General features: G+C 47.2%; 1 protein-coding gene across 1 annotated transcript; it reads right to left on the reverse strand.

The window, feature by feature from the left end:
• Positions 1 to 5,193: 5,193 nt before the first annotated feature.
• LOC140453053 (chemerin-like receptor 2) lies at positions 5,194 to 6,427 on the reverse strand. The gene has a single exon (XM_072547420.1). It carries the CDS (start codon positions 6,362 to 6,364, stop codon positions 5,384 to 5,386), a length of 981 nt encoding a protein of 326 aa, XP_072403521.1. The 5' UTR covers positions 6,365 to 6,427; the 3' UTR covers positions 5,194 to 5,383.
• Between the last annotated feature and the right edge of the window lie 11,234 nt (positions 6,428 to 17,661).

Consider the following 17,661-nt stretch of genomic DNA (forward strand, 5'->3'; position numbering starts at 1 on the left):
GAACCTGCATTCCAAGGTCTCTTTCCCCAGGACCTTACCATTAAGTGTATAAGTCCTGCTCTGATTTGCCTTTCCAAAATGCAGCACCTCACATTTATCTAAATTAGACTCAATCTACCACTCCTCAGCCCATTGGCCCATCTGATCAAGATCCTGTTGTGTTCTGAGGTAACTTCTTCACTGTCCACTACACCCCACAACAAAAAGTACCTAAAAATATTTACATTCTCCATCTCCATTAACATGCCACCACCAACCGCCCTACCCTGACACTAGTCTCAGGTTTTACACTACCCTCTCCTTCCTTCAACTGGGGTCTCAATCTCCATCTTGGCCCTCTGTAGGTTTCCACTGAATGCTCTACGATCGATCCTTCATCCAGCCGATTACAATTAAGTTCTATAGATTCTACCCTCCTCTCTGTTCTCCTGACATTTCTTCCCTTCAGATTCTTGCCTTCTCTCCTTATCCCAAGTTTCCAATCTTTTCCACATTGAGGTCTTCATCTTCTTCCTGACCCCTAGCCAAATTCCCAATATCCCCAAAAGTCTTGGACCCTTACCATCTTAGAAGGTAGAAAATTGTCAGCCAATAATCTTTAGAGTCATTGAGTTATAGAGATGTACAGCATGGAAACAGACCCTTCGGTCCAACCCGTCTATGCCGACCAGGTATCCCAACCCAATGTCAGTTGGGAGGTGGGGGTGGGTGTGGGTATGGGGGTGGAGGGGGGGTGGAGTGTTACTCAATTCTATTATCAGGAACAGCATCACGGAGTCCTTAAAAATACATAAACAACACAAATTGCAAAAGGTCACTCATATCTAACTAAGATCAGTCATTTTGATTTGTGATGAATAATTGTGTGCACTTAGGTAGCAGCAGTCATAAATCTTTACATCCCACCTGAAAGGGAGATTGGGTCCAAGTCTAATACTTTAAATATAACTAAGGGCAACTATGTGGGAAAGCTGAGCTGGATGAAGTAAAATGGCATATTAGGCTAATGATAGATCAATGGGGATGTGCTGGCAGTCACTTCAGTGAATATTTCAGAAGTCATCCTAGAGTCATAAAAGGGGTAGCTAATGAACATTTCTGTTAATCTTCTGAAATTCCCTCACAACGAAAGATTCCATCGGACAGTTAAGTAGCAAATACTATCCCTCTGTTTAAGAAGGGAGGGAGGCACGAAACTACAGGCCAGTTAGCCTGACATTTTTTATGGAGAAAGTGTGTGAATCAGTCATTTAGTTGATTAGATTGTAATTGTGCTTTAGGAAAACCCCAAAGAAGTCAGAAAGTGTTTCATGGTTTCATTAACTGGAAATCACGTCTAGCCAACCAACTAGAGTTCTTGGAAGGAGCAACATGTATTGCAGCAAAAGGGGAATCTGCAGCCTCACTGTTTGTAGATTTCTAGAAGGCATTAGATAAGTTGACACATGAAAGGTTATTGCTGAGAGAAAAAAAAGGAGCTTATAGTATAGAGATAGCGTACAAGCATGGAAACAAGAGAGTTTGCTCAAATTGTTGTTTGTTTGATTGACAGGCTGTGTGAATGGATGCCATGGCTAACCCACCTGGTGAAAGTGAGGACTACAGATGCTAGAGATTAGAGTCGAGAGTGTGGTGCTGGAAAGCGCAGCAGGTCAGGCAGCATCTGAGAAGCAGGGGAGTCGACGTTTCGGGCAAAAGCCATTCATCAGGAATGAGGCTGGGAGCCTTGGGGATGGAGAGATAAATTGGAGAGGAGGGTGGGGCTGGGGAAAGTGTAGCTGAGAGTGCAATAGGTAGGTGGAGATGGGGGTAAAGGTAATAGGTTAGAGAGAAGGGGGAGTGGATTGGTGGGGAAGAAGATAGACAGGTAGGACAGGTCATGAGGGCGGTGCCGAGTTGGAGGGTTGGATCTGGGATAAGGTGGGGGGAGTGGATATGAGGAAACTGATGAAATCCACATTGATGGGTTGGAGGGTCCCAAGGTGGAAGATGAGGCGTTCTTCCTCCTGGCATTGAGTAGTGAGGGAGTGGTGATGGAGGAGGCCCAGAACCTGCATGTCCTCGGCAGATTGAGACGGGAGTTGAAGTGTTTGGCCACAGGGCAGTGGGGTTGGTTGGTGCGGGTGTCCCGGAGATGTTCTCTGATTTACCATAGCCAATCCACTGAACCTGCACACCTTTGAACTGTGGGAGGAAACCAGAACACCCAAAGGAAACCCACGCAGATATGGAAAAGAACGTGCAAACTCCCCACAGTCACCCACGGTTGGAATTGAAGCTGGTCCCTGGCACTGTGAGGCAGAAGCGTCAACCACAGTGCCATGGTGGCTCTTGTGGGGTATGTGTTTGGATTGAAATGCAATCATGGACAGTGTCCTTCCTGATCTACCACAGCCACGTTACCTCTACTATGAGACAGATTTAAAGGGGTAGTGGAGGCATTGACCAGACCATTTGCCTTTGGGCCAATTGAGCCAGAAATTATTGGTAGAGTTGCAGCTTAAGCTCTGTGAGCTGGCATGGGGCAAAATGGGGAACCCCCTTTACTGGTTCCCTGTGCTCTTCAGAAGCATCCAATTGAGTTAATATTGCCTCATTTACTCTCCTGCACTGGCATCTCAAATTCAACTCTCATTCTCATCAACCAGCCACCATGCCTGATAGCCTGTCATAGACAGTATGCTGCCATTCTTTAGCTGCCTGAGTTTCTCATCTTCAGTACAATCCATGGGGACAGCAGTAGCCAGTTCTCCCACTAGCTCTCACTGGGACTACTGGACATCCAATTGGCCAATCGGACTCTGATGTGGCTGTTGGTGAGGAAGTCTTCTCAAGGCAATTAGCATTATGTTAAATGCATTAGGGAAGGGATCCAACCCATCTTTTTGACTGGGGACATGGGGACCCTGTAAAATCCAAACTGACGGCTTCTGAGCAAGCCCTCGCTGACAACAACCCTGCCCCCATGGGGAAATACATCTTGGTATACTTACTCATGGGGAATCAAACATACTCACTTTGCATTGAAACGCCTTTTATTGAGATATTTCTCATTGAAGACTCAGCATATCTTTCCATATTTAAATTCAACTACAACTACTTCACTCATTTGGATGTTCCCAAACTGAGGAAAATTCAGTGGTCATTCATACCCCTGACATTTGTTGGAAAATCTAAATGTAAGGATATGAGGCTGTTGAAAAGCCAAGCTCCCTTATGAGCTACCCCAATGATTGAATAAGTAAATTCCAGTCACCTTTTAGCAAATTAATGCCATGGACCTGTTGGTATCAATGGCCACTTTCAGTGTCAGGCCTCATGATACCCATGGCTGGAATGAATCTTTCTTTTCCAATATTCATATAAATAATGAGAAAATGCAAAGATCACAACAGGAAATTTGATCTGTACACTGACCACTGTATATGTGAAACCCTATGATCTTCCTCTCTTTGAGAAGTAGGCTGAATAAACACCATCCCCAGAAAAGGTTTTCAATCAAAAGATAAGTTTTATTTTCATAAGATAGATGAATGAACAAAAAATATAGTGAAACATCAATAACTATATCCTCATAACTTAAAATGTGCCACTCATTTTGTATCTAACCATTGACCCTACAATGTAGGCACTTTTTCTCAAATTTCACTTGATGATTTATTAAAGAGATTCTGATCAAATTGATTTTTTATTATTATAATGACTTCTTAATACAACAGGTGCTGCAGCAGCTCAGTTTGGACAGATTCTGTGAACATGAATGCCAATCTCTGCACCAAACGTCCTGCACCAGCTCTCCTCTGTGTTACAGAATATAAGGAACCCATTCAAGTAAGGGAATCTTCTCTCCCCAAGCACCAGATGGTTTAACTTCACTCTGACCAGATGTTTTTATTCATCCATTTAATAATACGCCATCATTGAAAAGATAACTATTGTTTAATTCGGAGCTGAAATGAACATCAGAATACAGTTGGTTCTGATACAACGTGATAGTTCCCTTCTCTTGCAATCCTGTGTTATAGGAAAATCACATAATAACAATGCCATTTAAACTAATGGGCCAGGATTGTGTGATAGCCAATGCAGTTAAGAAAAGTCTGTGTTCTACAAATAATGGTCAAAATTCTTCGATCGCATTATAGCCAATTTGCACTGAAGAAATGCATGTTCTACTAACTGTACTGGAAACAGTCAACCTTCTAGGGTCATAAACTCAAAGATGTACAACATGGAAACAAATCTTTCAAGCTGACCAGATATCCTAAATTAATTTCGTCCCATTTGCCAGCACTTGGCCCATATCCCTCTAAACCCTTCCTATTCATATAGCCATCCCGATCCCTTTTAAATGTGGTAATTGTACCTCTGGCAGCTCAATCCATACATGTACCACCCTCTGTGTGAAAAAGTTGTCCCTTAAGTCATTTTAAAATCTTTCCCCTCTCACCCTACACCTCTGCCCTCTAGTTCTGGACTTCCCACCCCAGGAAAAATACTTTGTCTATTTACCCTATCAATGCCCCTCATAATTTTATGAACCTCTATTAGGTCACCCCTCAGCCTGTGATGCTCCAATGAGTTTGAGATTCAAAAGTTGGAAGTAATCTGTTGTGTTGAGATTTTCTGGATGATTGCTGTAAAATTAAAGGTACAGTACAGTATAAATTAATTGGATGAGCAAGTGAGGAGCAGTCATAAGAAATATGAGTAATTTAATAAGAACTATGGGTAATTTAGCATGGCCAATTCACCTGACCTGCACATCTTTGGACTGTGGGAGGAAACCAGAGCACCCAAAGGAAACTCACACAGACACAGGGAGGATGTGCCAACCCCACACAGACAGTTGTCCAAGGCTGGAATTGAACCCAGGTCCCTGGTGCTGTGAGGCAGCAGTGCTAACCACCGAGCCACCATATTGGTGAAAGATCAGTGGTTGTATAGCTTGAGGCTGCCACTCCACATCAGGATGTGGATAAGGGAACAGCCCTCCGTGAACTTGTACAGCCTGGACAGGGATGGAACTCAATGCCATTGGCATCATTTTGTACAATACTCTGGCTGTGTAGGCAGCTGAACCCTCCAACCACAGCAAGTCAGATACAGACAATATTTACCTACGAAAGCTGCAAGCAAAGTAGTTTAAAAGAAACAATAGTAGTCTGCTCTAGAGGCATGGGGGGGGGGGGGGGTAGGTAGCAGGGTACTTAAGAAAAGAGAATCATGTCTATACACTCTTAAACAGCAAATCCTTTACCCAAACCTAGTTCATTGGCTAAAAATGGCATCCTAGCCCTTGCTTGTTACAGGGTCTTTATCCACGAAGAAGCATTCAGGAAGACTGATGCCTGAGCATTGATGCCCGAACTGGAGCCGAAAATCATTTATTTAGTGCAGTACTTTGCTCTGTCAAGTCAACTGCTGCTTTGTCCGATTTCTCCTTGAAACTGCTGTTCATTTCTTCAAAGAGCTTCGCAATATTGGACATCTTGAATCCGACTTGAAAATGCCGGAAAGTGAATGCATAGAGAATGGGGTTGATGCAGCTGTTGACAAAGGCTAAAATTGTCGTGAAAGCTTTCATGTCTGAGACGGTTTTGAGTAATGCCTCTCTGGTGTGGCCAGTTGTGTGGTAAGAACAGATGAGCAAGGCATTAGTGATGTTCCAGGGAAGCCAGCAGAGTATGAAGGCCACCAGAACCCTCATAAGTAGCACTGCGCCTCTCCTTTTGGTTCTGAAGGCCATTTGCTTTAATCTTCTCACTACAAGGGCGTAGCAGAGACACATTACAATTAAGGGAATGTCAAAGCCCAACAGATTCCCCAAAATATAAGCTGCTTCGTGCCGCAAGCCGAACTTCTCCGCACAGCCATGGTCCAGCTGGGAGCCTGTGAACGCGGGACCAGCACAGAGCAGAGCGACAGCCCAGAGAGCAGCAATGATCTTCCCAGTGGTTCCTCGCCTCTGCAGGTTCTGCAGAGTGAATATGTGCAGGACAGCCAGCAATCGCAGGACGCTTATTGCCGTGATTGTGAACACACTGACATACATGAAGGCCAGGAGGAGGTAGGTTGTCGTTTTTGGCATCCAGAAGAGAGAAGCGGGCAAGCACTCGGCGGTAATCTCATAGATAATGAGGGGCACTATCAGCACGGTGAGGAGATCGGCTAGCGCCAGGTTCAACACCAGCTGGATGGTCGCCGAGCGTTTCTTAATGTGGCTCCGGATTGTCCAGATCACCATGACGTTTCCCGGCACTCCCACAAGAAAGACCAGGCTGAGAGCAAAACCCATCACAATCTTCTCTTCCAGACTCATATCAATAGCGTTCTGTCCCGGAGAAGAGGAGTTGAATTCCATTTCGATTACCAGGTAGACAGACGCTCTCCAGAATTACTTTGCACCTCTGCCCCTCCCCCTTAAAACAATACTTCTTCTGAAATTATGGAGTTGAGATTAATTACCAGAATATGGAGCAAGCTGTGAAGAGGAAACAATTGTCTAAGTTCCTTCATTAGTTGTGCAAGATATTGTTCCTCCCTATCTCTCTTCCCTATAGTTACAAGGCAGATTTCTACTTAATGACTACACCTCTGCCTTCAATACTATAATCTCAACCAAACTAATCTCCAAACTGTGGGATCTAGGTCTCTGCTTCACCTTCCACAACTGGATCCTCAAACTTCCTGACCCAGAGACAACAATCAGTGTCCTGGAAGGCAGCGTACCCAGCCCCTTGTTGTGTTCCACGTACACGTTATGACTGTGTGGCCAAATTTTGTCCGAACCCCAACAAGTTTGCTGATGCCACTACCGTTGTTGGTTGGATATCAAACAATGATGAGAAAGAACACAGGAAAGAGATAGAGTGCATGGTGTAATGATAACAGTCTCTCCCTCAGCAAAACTAAAGAGCTGATCATTGACTTCAGGAGAGACAGGCAGGAGACTGGAAGAACACAGCAAGCCAGGCAGCATCAAGAGGTGGACTGGGGTGGGGGGGGGAGCTGCAGATAAAGGAGTAGGGCAGGGGCAGGGTGGTGAGGTGGGTTTAGGTGAAGACAAGTAGAGGGTACAACCTAGTTGGTCAATGGGAGGAATGAATCCAATTGGTGGTTGGGAGGAGTGGAAGGGAGAGGATGGGGCTGGGAAGGGAGTCAGGGGATGGGGAGGGAGGTTACTTGAAATTGGAGAACTCCTTCAGGCTGTAGGCCACCCAGGCAGAGGATGTATTGTTCCTCCAATTTGTGGTTTGATTCGTTGTGGCAATGGAGGATGCCAAGGATGGTCATGTCAGAAAGAGATTGGGAAGAAGAATTGAAATGGGCAGTGACTGGGAGGTCCAGTCGGCTGGCTGAGATGCTCAGCGAAACATGCCCTGAGTTTACATTTGGTCTGACTTCAGGAAGCAAAGTGGAGGGCACGCCCCTATCTACACCAATAGAGCTAAGATAGTGAAGGTCAACAGCATCAAGTTCCTAGGAGTGATGATCACCGACAATCTGTCCTGGACCACCCACGTTGATGCAATGGTTAAGAAGGCACAACTTCCTCTACTTCCTCAAGAGGTTAAGGAAATATCCATAAGGACCCTCACCACCTTTTACAGATGCACCATAGAAAGCACTCTATCTGGATGCACAACAACTTGGGATGGCAACTGCTCTGCCCAGGACTGTAAAAAACTACAGAGAGTTGTGAACACAGCATAATCCATCACTCCAGTCAACCTCCCATCCAGTGACTCCATCTACTCTTCTCGCTGCCTTGGGAAGATAGTCAACATCATCAAAGATTCCTCCTACTCCTGTTATAATCTATCTCAACCTCTTCCATCAGGTTGGAGATACAAAAGCTTAAACACACATACCAACAGGTTCAAGAACAGCTTCTTCCCCACTGTTGTTAGACCTTTGGATGCACCTCTCAAATTTCAAATCTAATATTGAACTTGCTTTTTGTGCACCTTCTTTGCAGCTTCAACACTGTATTCCTCACTCTGTTCAATCACACTATGAACTTGATATGGTACGACTTGCCTGTACTACACCCAAAACAAAATTTTTCAGTGTACCAAGGTACATATGACAACAATAAGTCAAATCAAATCAAAAGTCAGACCTTTTGTTCTCTTGGATTTGGCAATCAGCTGTCTATCTTGCTTCTTTGCAAGCTTTTCTATCACATGGACCCTATTTAAGTGGCATTTTAATATAACCATACCAACCGATATTGTCACCAATTCTCTCAAGTTCTGTTTGTCTCTTCTAAATCTGCCGTCATCTGCCTACTTCTCAAAAAAAAAATCATCTCCAACCTCTCTTCTCCTACCCATAACTTCCAAACATGTTGGCACCAACCAAATCTATTCCCTATTCCTCCAGTCAGGTTTCTACATAACTACAGCATTTTCCAAAGTCTCAAATGGCATCTTATGTGGGTATGACAAAGGTAAACTTGCCTTCTTCAAAGCCTCTCTCCTGTCATCCAGCAGGTAGATTTAACCAGCTTGTTCAGAGATGCTGTGACACAACTTTAGAACAGATACGATTTGAGCCCAGGTTTCCTGGTATGCTGTCACTGTACCGCTAATGGTAGCACTGTGTTCATCAAGTTTCACATTCAGCTGGCTCATCCACTTCTCTTCCAAACAACCAAATGATATACTTTCATCCTGAAATGCCCTTAGGATGGCAGCGCCAGGGACACGGGTTCGATTCCAAACTCGGCCGACTGTCTCTGTGGAGTTTGCACATTTTGCCAGTGTCTGTGTGGGTTTCCTCCAGGTGCCCTGGTTTCCTCCAACAGTCCAAAGTTATGCAGGTTAGGTGAATTGGTTCCTGCATTCCTGAAGAAGGGCTGATGCCCGAAACGTCGATTCTCCTGTTCCTTGGATGCTGCCTGACCTGCTGCGCTTTTCCAGCAACACATTTTCAGGTTAGGTGAATTGGCCATGCTAAATTACCCATAGAATTCAGGAATGTGTAGGCTAGATGCATTAGTCAGGGGAAATGTAGAGTAATAGGGTAGGGATAATGGGACTGGGTGGGATACTTTTCAGAGGGTCGGTGTGGACTTGTAGGGATTCTATGATTCTTAACAACACTTTGGATCTACCGAACTCATATCAGCTGCAGTGGTTGAAAAAGACAGCTCACTGCCACCCTCTCAAGGGCAATTATGGATGGGTAACAAATACTCACCTAGCCAACAATGCCTCCATCCTGTGAATATCAGGGCAAAGTACTAAGATTCTGAAATTGACTAAAACAAAGCCTCAAGGTAGATCCCTGTTTCCAACCCTCACCTCTAACCCGGGTAGGATTGAGAAACAAAGGGTCTGGGTTCTTGCCCATTAAGTCTGTGTGTTCCTAAGGTTGCCAAACCCACCCCATTTTATGCTAGGCCTAGACATGGGTATAGGTGGTACCCAACACCTGAATCTGAGCCTAGCAAGCCTCCACATACAGGAGGACAAGCACAGAACAGGGAGAACGTGAACATGCAGCTGTCCCAGTTCAGGACAGTGCCCAGAGCCAGTTTCCGAGAACTTGCTGGTTATATCCACTGGCTACTGTAATATAAGCAACACATAATGAAAAAACTTGTAATCGCCTCTCTTCCTGCTTCTGCACTGTTATATCTCCTCAGGATCCCTCCTCAGCCTCCTCCTATTTCTCATTGACCATGCTATCCCTCAGCGATGTCATCCAAGACACAACATCAGTTTTTTTTTTAATTACCAGGATTCAACATACAGGGGCTTCATGGGAATTCAACCCGGAAACCTCACTAATAGCCTGTAAGCTCAATGAAGAGGCAAAAATTCCAAGATTACACCTGTGCATTTTGATTGGAGAGGCAGTGTGCTCAGGAGGTGGGACCTATAAGGAGGTCATCCTTGAATCACAGATTAAGTGTCCATTATACTGATCCAGCTCCACAAATTGCAAGGTCCTTCCCTCCCAATTTTGTTTTACTGGTTGTGTCTTTTGTGGGCGGCATAGTGGCACAGTGGTTAGCACTGCTGCCTCACAGCGCCAGAGATCCGGGTTCAATTCCTGCCTCAAGCGACTGACTGTGTGGAGTTTACACGTTCTCCCCGTGTCTGCGTGGGTTTCCTCCGGGTGCTCTGGTTTCCTCCCACAGTCCAAAGGTGTGCAGGTCAGGTGAATTGGCCATGCTAAATTGCCCGTAGTGTTAGGTAAGGGGTAGATGTAGGAGTATGGGTGGGTTGCACTTCGGCGGGGCGGTGTGGACTTGTTGGGCCGACGGCCTGTTTCCACACTGTAAGTAATCTAATCTAAAACCTTGTCCAGTTTTCCTGGGCATTATCCCATGGTTGTTGGGTGGAATCCCTTCCTGGGCTACAATGAGTCCTCCCATCAGCTCATTAAGCTCCTTGTTATGGAGTCATAGAGATGTACAGCATGGAAGCAGACTCTTCAGTCCAACTTGCCCATGCAAGTCAGATATTTTAAATTAATCTAGTCCCATTTGCCAGCATTTGACACATATCCGTCCAAACCCTTCTTATTCATATACCCATCCAGGTGCCTTTTAAATGTTGTAATTGTACCAACCTCCCCCACTCCCTCTGGCAGCTCTTTCCATACACGCACCACCCTCTGTGTGGAAAAGTTGCCCTTTAGGTCCCTTTTAAATCTTTCCCCTCTCACCCTAAACCTCTGCTCTCGAGTTCTGGACTCCCCCACCCCAGGGAATAAACTTTCTCTATTTATCCTATCCATGCCCCTCATGATTTTCTAAACCTTCATAGGGTCACCCCTCAGCCTCCGACGCTCCAGGGAAAACAGCCCCAGCCTATTCAGCCTCTCCCTATAGCTCAAACCCTCCAACTCTGGAAACATCCTTGCAAATCTTTTCTGAGCCCTTTCAAGTTTCTGATCTTTCCTATTACAGGGAGACTGGAATTGAATGCATTATTCCAAATGTTGCCTAACCGATGTCCTGTCCAGCTGCAACATGACCTCCCAACTCCTGTACTCAATGCTCTGACCAATAAAGGCAGGTATATTGAGCACCTCCTTCACTACCCTCATTAAGGATAGTGAATTGCAAATGGCATGGGGTAAAGTGAATCTTCATTTGATTCCATGTCATGTTGCCATCCAGTTCCAAGGTCTCAACAATAATCAGGCAGACTGGGGCGACAGCCTCAGTGTGTTTTGCATACACTGTAGTCGCCAGTGGATATGACCAGCAAGTTATAGGAAACGGGCACTGGGTACTGAACTAGGATACTGGATTAGTGGCGCTGGAAGAGCACAGCAGTTCAGGCAGCATATTTCGCTGCTCGTTGGATGCTGCCTGAACTGCTGTGCTCTTCCAGCACCACTAATCCAGTATTTGGTTTTCAGCATCTGCAGTCATTGTTTTTACCTTGTTGATTTTAACTGAACTAGGACAGCTGCCTGTTCATGTTCTGTCTGTTCTGTGCTTGTCCTCCTGTATGTGGAGGCTTGCTAGACCCTGATCCAGGCATTAGGTACCACCTATAACCATGTCCAGGCCTAGCAGGAACCTTAGGAACACACAGACCTAATAGTCAACAACCCAGACCCTATATTTCTCAATCCTACACCAGTTAGAGGTGAGGGGTGGAAACAGGCCTCTACCTTAAGGCTTTGTTTTAATCAATTTCAGAATCTTAGTACTTTGCACTGATATTTCTAAAATTGTATTAACTAGAATTGAATTGCAAGCTTGTTATTTATCCTGCACAGTGAGGAAACGTTCATCTAACCTGTCAGTGAAACTCAATGGCCTACGATTAAAATTCTTGAGTCAGTTACAATAATCAGTTTCATTTAGTGCCATAGAGTGAGAGAGTCCTACAGCATGGAGACAGGCCCTTTGGCCCGAACTGGTCCATGCCAAACAAAATGCCCTTTTCCCTGCACTTGGCCCATCTCCGTCTAAACCTTTCCTATCCATGTATTTGTCCAAATGCCTTTTAAATGTTGTTAATGTACCTGCCCCAACCACGTTCACTGGAAGCTCATTCCATATAGATTCGATTAGATTATCTAAGGTGTGGAAATAGGCCCTTCGGCCCAACAAGTCCACACCGACCCTCCGAAGAGTAACCCACCCAGACCCATTTCCCTCTGTCTAATGCACCTAACAGTATGGGCGATTTAGCATGGTCAGTTCACCTAACCTGCACATGTTTGGACTGCGGGAGGAAACTAGAGCACCCGGAGGAAACCCACATAGACATGGGGAGAATGTGCAAACTCCACACAGACAGACTGCCCGAGGCTGGAATCGAACCTGGGACCCTGGTGCTGTGAGGCAGCAGTGCTAACCACTGAGCCACCACGCTGCCCTGAGATACATACCACCCTCTGTGTGAAAAGGTTGCCCCTCAGGTTCCCTTTAATTCTTTCCCCTCTAGCCTTAAACCGATGGCCCTCTAGTCCTCGATTCCCCAACCCTCGGAAATAGACTGCATGCATTTCCCCTTTCCATGCCTCTCATGAGGTTATACACTTCTACAAGATCCCCCCTTAATCTCCTACACTGTAAAGAAAACAGTCTTAAGCTTGTCCAACCTCTCCCTATAACTCAGACCATTGTGACCTAGCAACATTCTTGTAAATTTTTTTCTGCACTCTAGAGTTTAATAACATCCTTCCTATAGCAAGGTGACCAAAACTGAGCACAATACTCCAAGTGTGGCCTCACTAATGTCCTGTACAACTGCAACATAACTTCTCACCTCCTATACTCAAGACCCTGACTGATGAAGGCCAGCGTGCTTAAAGTTTTCTTCACTGTCCTGTTCCATTCAGAGAACCGTGGACCTGAACTCCAAGGTCCTTCTGTTCCTCTACACTCCTTAAGGCTGTACCATTCACCATGAAACTCCTACCTTGATTTGACTTTCCAAAATGCAAGACCTCACACTTACATAAATTAAACTCTATTTGCCATTTCACAGCCCACTTCCCCAGCTGATCAAGGTCCACGATACTGCCTATTTTAGTGTCATCTGCAAGCTTACTAATCATGCCTTGTACATTCTCGTTCAAATCATTGATATAGATAATAAACAGCAATGGGCCCAGCACCAACTCTTGAGGCACACCACTAGTCACAGGCCTCCAGTCCGACAAGCATTCTTCTACTGTTACCCTCTGCCTTCTACCATCAAGCCAACTGTACATCCAATTCCTTATTGTAATGTGAGACTTAAACAGGTAGGCTGCTCAAACTTAACAAAGCCTGGATTCTTTATGCCTCCGTGATCAGATCTTTGAAAATGTGAAGGAAAATTATGATACTATTAAGAAACAGAGTTCTTTGTTGTTCGGATCTGGTGGCAGAAACCCTTTGTCTGTCTGTCTGTCTCTCTCTCTCTCCACGAGGCTTCCTTCTCCCAAAGACACCCTTTCTTCCAGTAAGTGTCTATTTGACTGCTCAAGCTCCCCTGCTTGGTCACCACCTCCTGCTGGAAGTCCAGTTACACACTTTGTCACTTGAGACCTGCAACTGAATGGGGCACAGGGCTATCAAATCCAGAGCAGGGGATAGGATGTAAAGCCGAGATATTGATCCAGCACTGAGGGAAAAGGGGCTTGGGTTCGTGGTTCAATGGGTGGTGGGGTACGTGGGTTGATCCCAGAAGGGGCAGGGTCTCAGGTATAGAGGGATGTGTCAGGTCCAGTAGCAGGGGGTATGGTGTCTTGGGAGAAGAGGGCATTGTTGGGTCAGATCAGGGTCTCAGGGGTATAACAGTTATAAGTATGCATAGATCAGGGTGCTTTTTTTGCATTTATTCTCCTTTCCTGGAATTGAGCACTTGCAAAGAGTTTGCAGCCTCTCAAAGTGAACCACAAGGGAGAAGAGGCAATGTTCAGAGATAAAATAGAGCACCTATTGAAAATGTAATCGGAATTACATTTCTAATCAGAAGCAATGAAAATCTGGAGCAAATGTGTCCAGAGTGTTTGTTGAACTCGATCGGATGATTCCAAAATTTTGAATACCACATCAACATTGACCCAGCTATGAGACCAGTGAGCAATCCTCATATCAAGTACCCAAGAACATAAAGAAAGCTTCAAAAAGAGTGCTCTGATAGATGGAAGTCAGGCAGATATTCAACACAGTCCACAGAGCCTATAGATAAATGCCATCACCATGAGAGAGAAGCCAATTGGATAGCTAGGAATTTGCCTGGTTCCTAATGTTTTTAATCAAATATAAAACAGGAATCACTATCCTATTTCCATAATGAAAGCGATGTTATCCAACTCTACAGGGTAGGTTAAAAGATCATGACCTCCAGCTACGTGAAGCCATGGAGAGACCCAAGAAAGCTGGAATCAAACTAAATACAGACAACCACATTTAGAAGCTGATGGGATATAGATGCTCAATACGTTATCCACAACTGATAGAATTGACTCAAATCCTGAAACAGTCATGGCCATCTCTGACATGGAAGTTCCAAGAAACAAGAAGGATGTGAGAAACTCCCTTGGTTTGATCCAGTACATGTGTTCCTTCATAAATCCTGCTGGGACACACTATAAACTTACAAGAGTTTATGGAAGAAGTTGCTGCATACTCTGTGGTCAGAGTCACAGGAGAAATCCATGGAAGTAATATATATGAGGAAATAGGATTTGCAGGTGATAACAAAAAGAAACCTGTCACTCTTAAAGTTTCCACTTCTACAAAAGGATGAGGAGCAACCATGGTACAAGAGTGAAATCCAATGGCATTTCCATCGAAAGCTGTAACATCAAAGGAAACCAGAAATGCTAGCATAGAACTTGTGGATGTGCACATTTCCACACTTACTTGGATTCATTCCAAGGTATGCACTTCACTGGCTGGGTCAGCATTTGGTGTGTGGTCTTAATTGCCCTTGAACAGGTGGTGAGTCTAGAGTATGGTGCTGGAAAAGCTCAGCAGCTCAGACAGCACCCGAGGAGAGTCGATGTTTCGGGTATAAGCCCTTCATCAGGAATGAGAAGGGCTTATGCCCAAAACACTGACTCTCCTGCTCCTCGGATGCTGCCTGATCTGCAGTGCTTTTCCAGCACCACACTCTCGACTCTGATCTCCAGCATCTGCAGGCCTCAGTTTCTCCTTGGAAAGATGGTGAGTGAGTGAGCGAGCTCCTTCTTGAACTGCTGCAGTCGCTTTGCTGTAGGTAGGTCCACGAAGCTGTTAGAGAGGGTGTTCCAAGATTTAACCCAGTGTTATATTTCCAAGTCAGGTCGGTAGATGGCTTGGTGATATTGCCACACATCATGTTACCTTAGATCTTCTAGATGGTCGTGGCTGTGGTTTTGGATGCTTTTGTTTAAGAAGCCATTGTGAATTCCTGCAGTCCATCTTGGAAATGGTACACACTGCTGCTACTGTACATCAGTGGTGGAGGGAGTGGATGTTTGTGGATGTGGTGCCAATCAAATGGACTGCTTTGTTCTGGATGATGTCAAGCTTCTTGAGTGTTATTGGAGCTGCACCCATCCCGGCAAGTAGGGAATATTCCATCACCCACCTGACATGTGCCCTGTTGGTGGCGGATAGCTTTTGGGGAGTCAGGAAGTGAATTATTCATTGAAGGATTCATAGCCTTTGACCTGCCCTTGTAGATTATTTTGTCATGTTCGGACACATGTCTAGAATAGGTGGAAGGGAGGAAGGTGTTATCCTTGCTCCTCCCTCCCAGACTGTTTTTCCGGGGGCCTTGGCCCTGGGGGATGACCTTTTCCTGGGGGATGATCTTTTCCCCGAGGAGCCAGATGTCCCGGTGTCGGGAGAGGAGCGGGGCCCCGAGCCTCCGCCACCTGACGACCCGTACTCGGGGCGTTCCGGGACAGGGTGCGCCGAGGAAGGTACTGCCGGTGACTCTGGGGGTGGGGTCGCCGGGGGTTCGAGGCCGGTTGGTGGCGCCGGACCAGCCCCCATCCTCTCAGTGGGGGAGGGGTTGGCGACCGAGGGCGACCTCCCAGAGGAGGGTTCGGGGATCGGTGGCGGACACCGGGGATGACGCGGACTCTGTCTGCAGCAACATTTTTGAGTCCCAGGTGCCCCCCACCGATCTCCCCCTCATCCTCCTCGAGGAACTCCGGGAATTTGTCAAGGAAACTCGGGATCGCCGGGATAGAGTCCAACTGGCGCTTGACCACTGGAGCTCTTTTGGAAGGATCTACTGGTCGGCCCACGCTGCTCGTCAGGCGCCTGGGCTCAATGCGAATGAGCGAAAGCGAGTCAGGAACTTCCTGGGGGCACTCCTGGTGAGGGCGAGGGACTCCTGTGCCCCTCCCTCGTCCTCCCAGTAATTGGTTTTTAACTGTACTGGTGGTGGTAGCACAATGCTTCCGACATGGAGACGACTATAGCCAGCCTCAACATCAACGGCAGCAGAGAGTCACAGCGCAGATTCCAGACCCTCTCGGTCCTCCGGGACGGGAGGTATGCGGTGTGCTTCCTGCAAGAAACCCACACTACCCCAGGAGACGAAGCCACCTGGCTCCTGGAGTGGCGAGGGGGGGTCTACATGAGTCACCTCACCCGCAGATCTGGCGGGGTGGCTATCCTGTTGGCCCCGCATTTTCAGCCAGAGATCTTGGGGGTCAGGGAGCCAGTGCCAGGCCGTTTGCTTCACCTGACGGTTCGGCTGGGGGGCACGGTGCTTCACTTGGTGAACGTCTACGCTCCCCTGGCCGGGCCGAGGCAAGCGAGCTTCTTCGAAGAAGTGTCCGCTCATCTCGCTTCCATCGACGAGAACCAGTGCGTCGTCCTCGGGGGAGATTTTAACTGCGTCCTCGAGGGCAGCGACCACGGCGGTGCCCGCACCGGTTGGGCGTCGGGGAGGAGGTTGGGGGACTTGGTCAAGTCCTTCGACCTGGTGGACGTCTGGCGGAATCTCCATCCCGACTCCATCGCCTTCACCTTCGTGAGGCCTGGGGTCGGAGCGTCCAGAATCGACCGCCTGTACGTTTCGCGGGCATACGCCTCCTGTTTTCCGAGGGCCTCCACGCGGCAGGTGTCGTGCACGGACCATCACCTGGTGTGGGCGGAACTCCTTCCATTCGGCGTCAGGCTCGGCTCCGCGTAGTGGCACTTTAACAACCTGCTGCTGGAGGACGAGCAGTTCCGGGACTCTCTTCATCGTTTCTGGGCCGGCTGGAGAAGGAAGCGGGGAAGCTTCCCCTCCCTGAGGCTATGGTGGGACGTGGGCAAGGCTCACGTCTGCATCTTCTGTCAGGAGTACGCGAGGGGGTCGACCAAGAGGCGGAAATCCAGGATCGGGGAGTTGGAGAGGGAGATGCTCGACCTGGAGTCACGCCTCGGTCAGCCCAACGCGGACCCGGCCCTGCGCGGGGTGTACGAAGAGAAGAAGGCCGCGCTCCGGGACCTGCAGCTCGTCGGGGCTCGGGGCGCGTACATGAGGTCGCGGATCCAGCTCCTCCAGGACCTGGACCGCGGCTCCCCTTTCTTCTACTCGCTGGAAAAAAGGCGCGGCACCCGTCAGCAGCTCCTTGTGCTGCTGGCCGATGACGGGTCCCTCGTCTCGGATCCGGAGGGCATCAGGGCCCACGTCCGAAACTATTACACGGCTCTGTTCTCTCCGGATCCGTCCAGCGAGGATGCTCGCAGAGTTCTGT

This window comes from Chiloscyllium punctatum, chromosome 26, assembly GCF_047496795.1.
Source record: "Chiloscyllium punctatum isolate Juve2018m chromosome 26, sChiPun1.3, whole genome shotgun sequence".
NCBI lineage: Eukaryota > Metazoa > Chordata > Chondrichthyes > Orectolobiformes > Hemiscylliidae > Chiloscyllium > Chiloscyllium punctatum.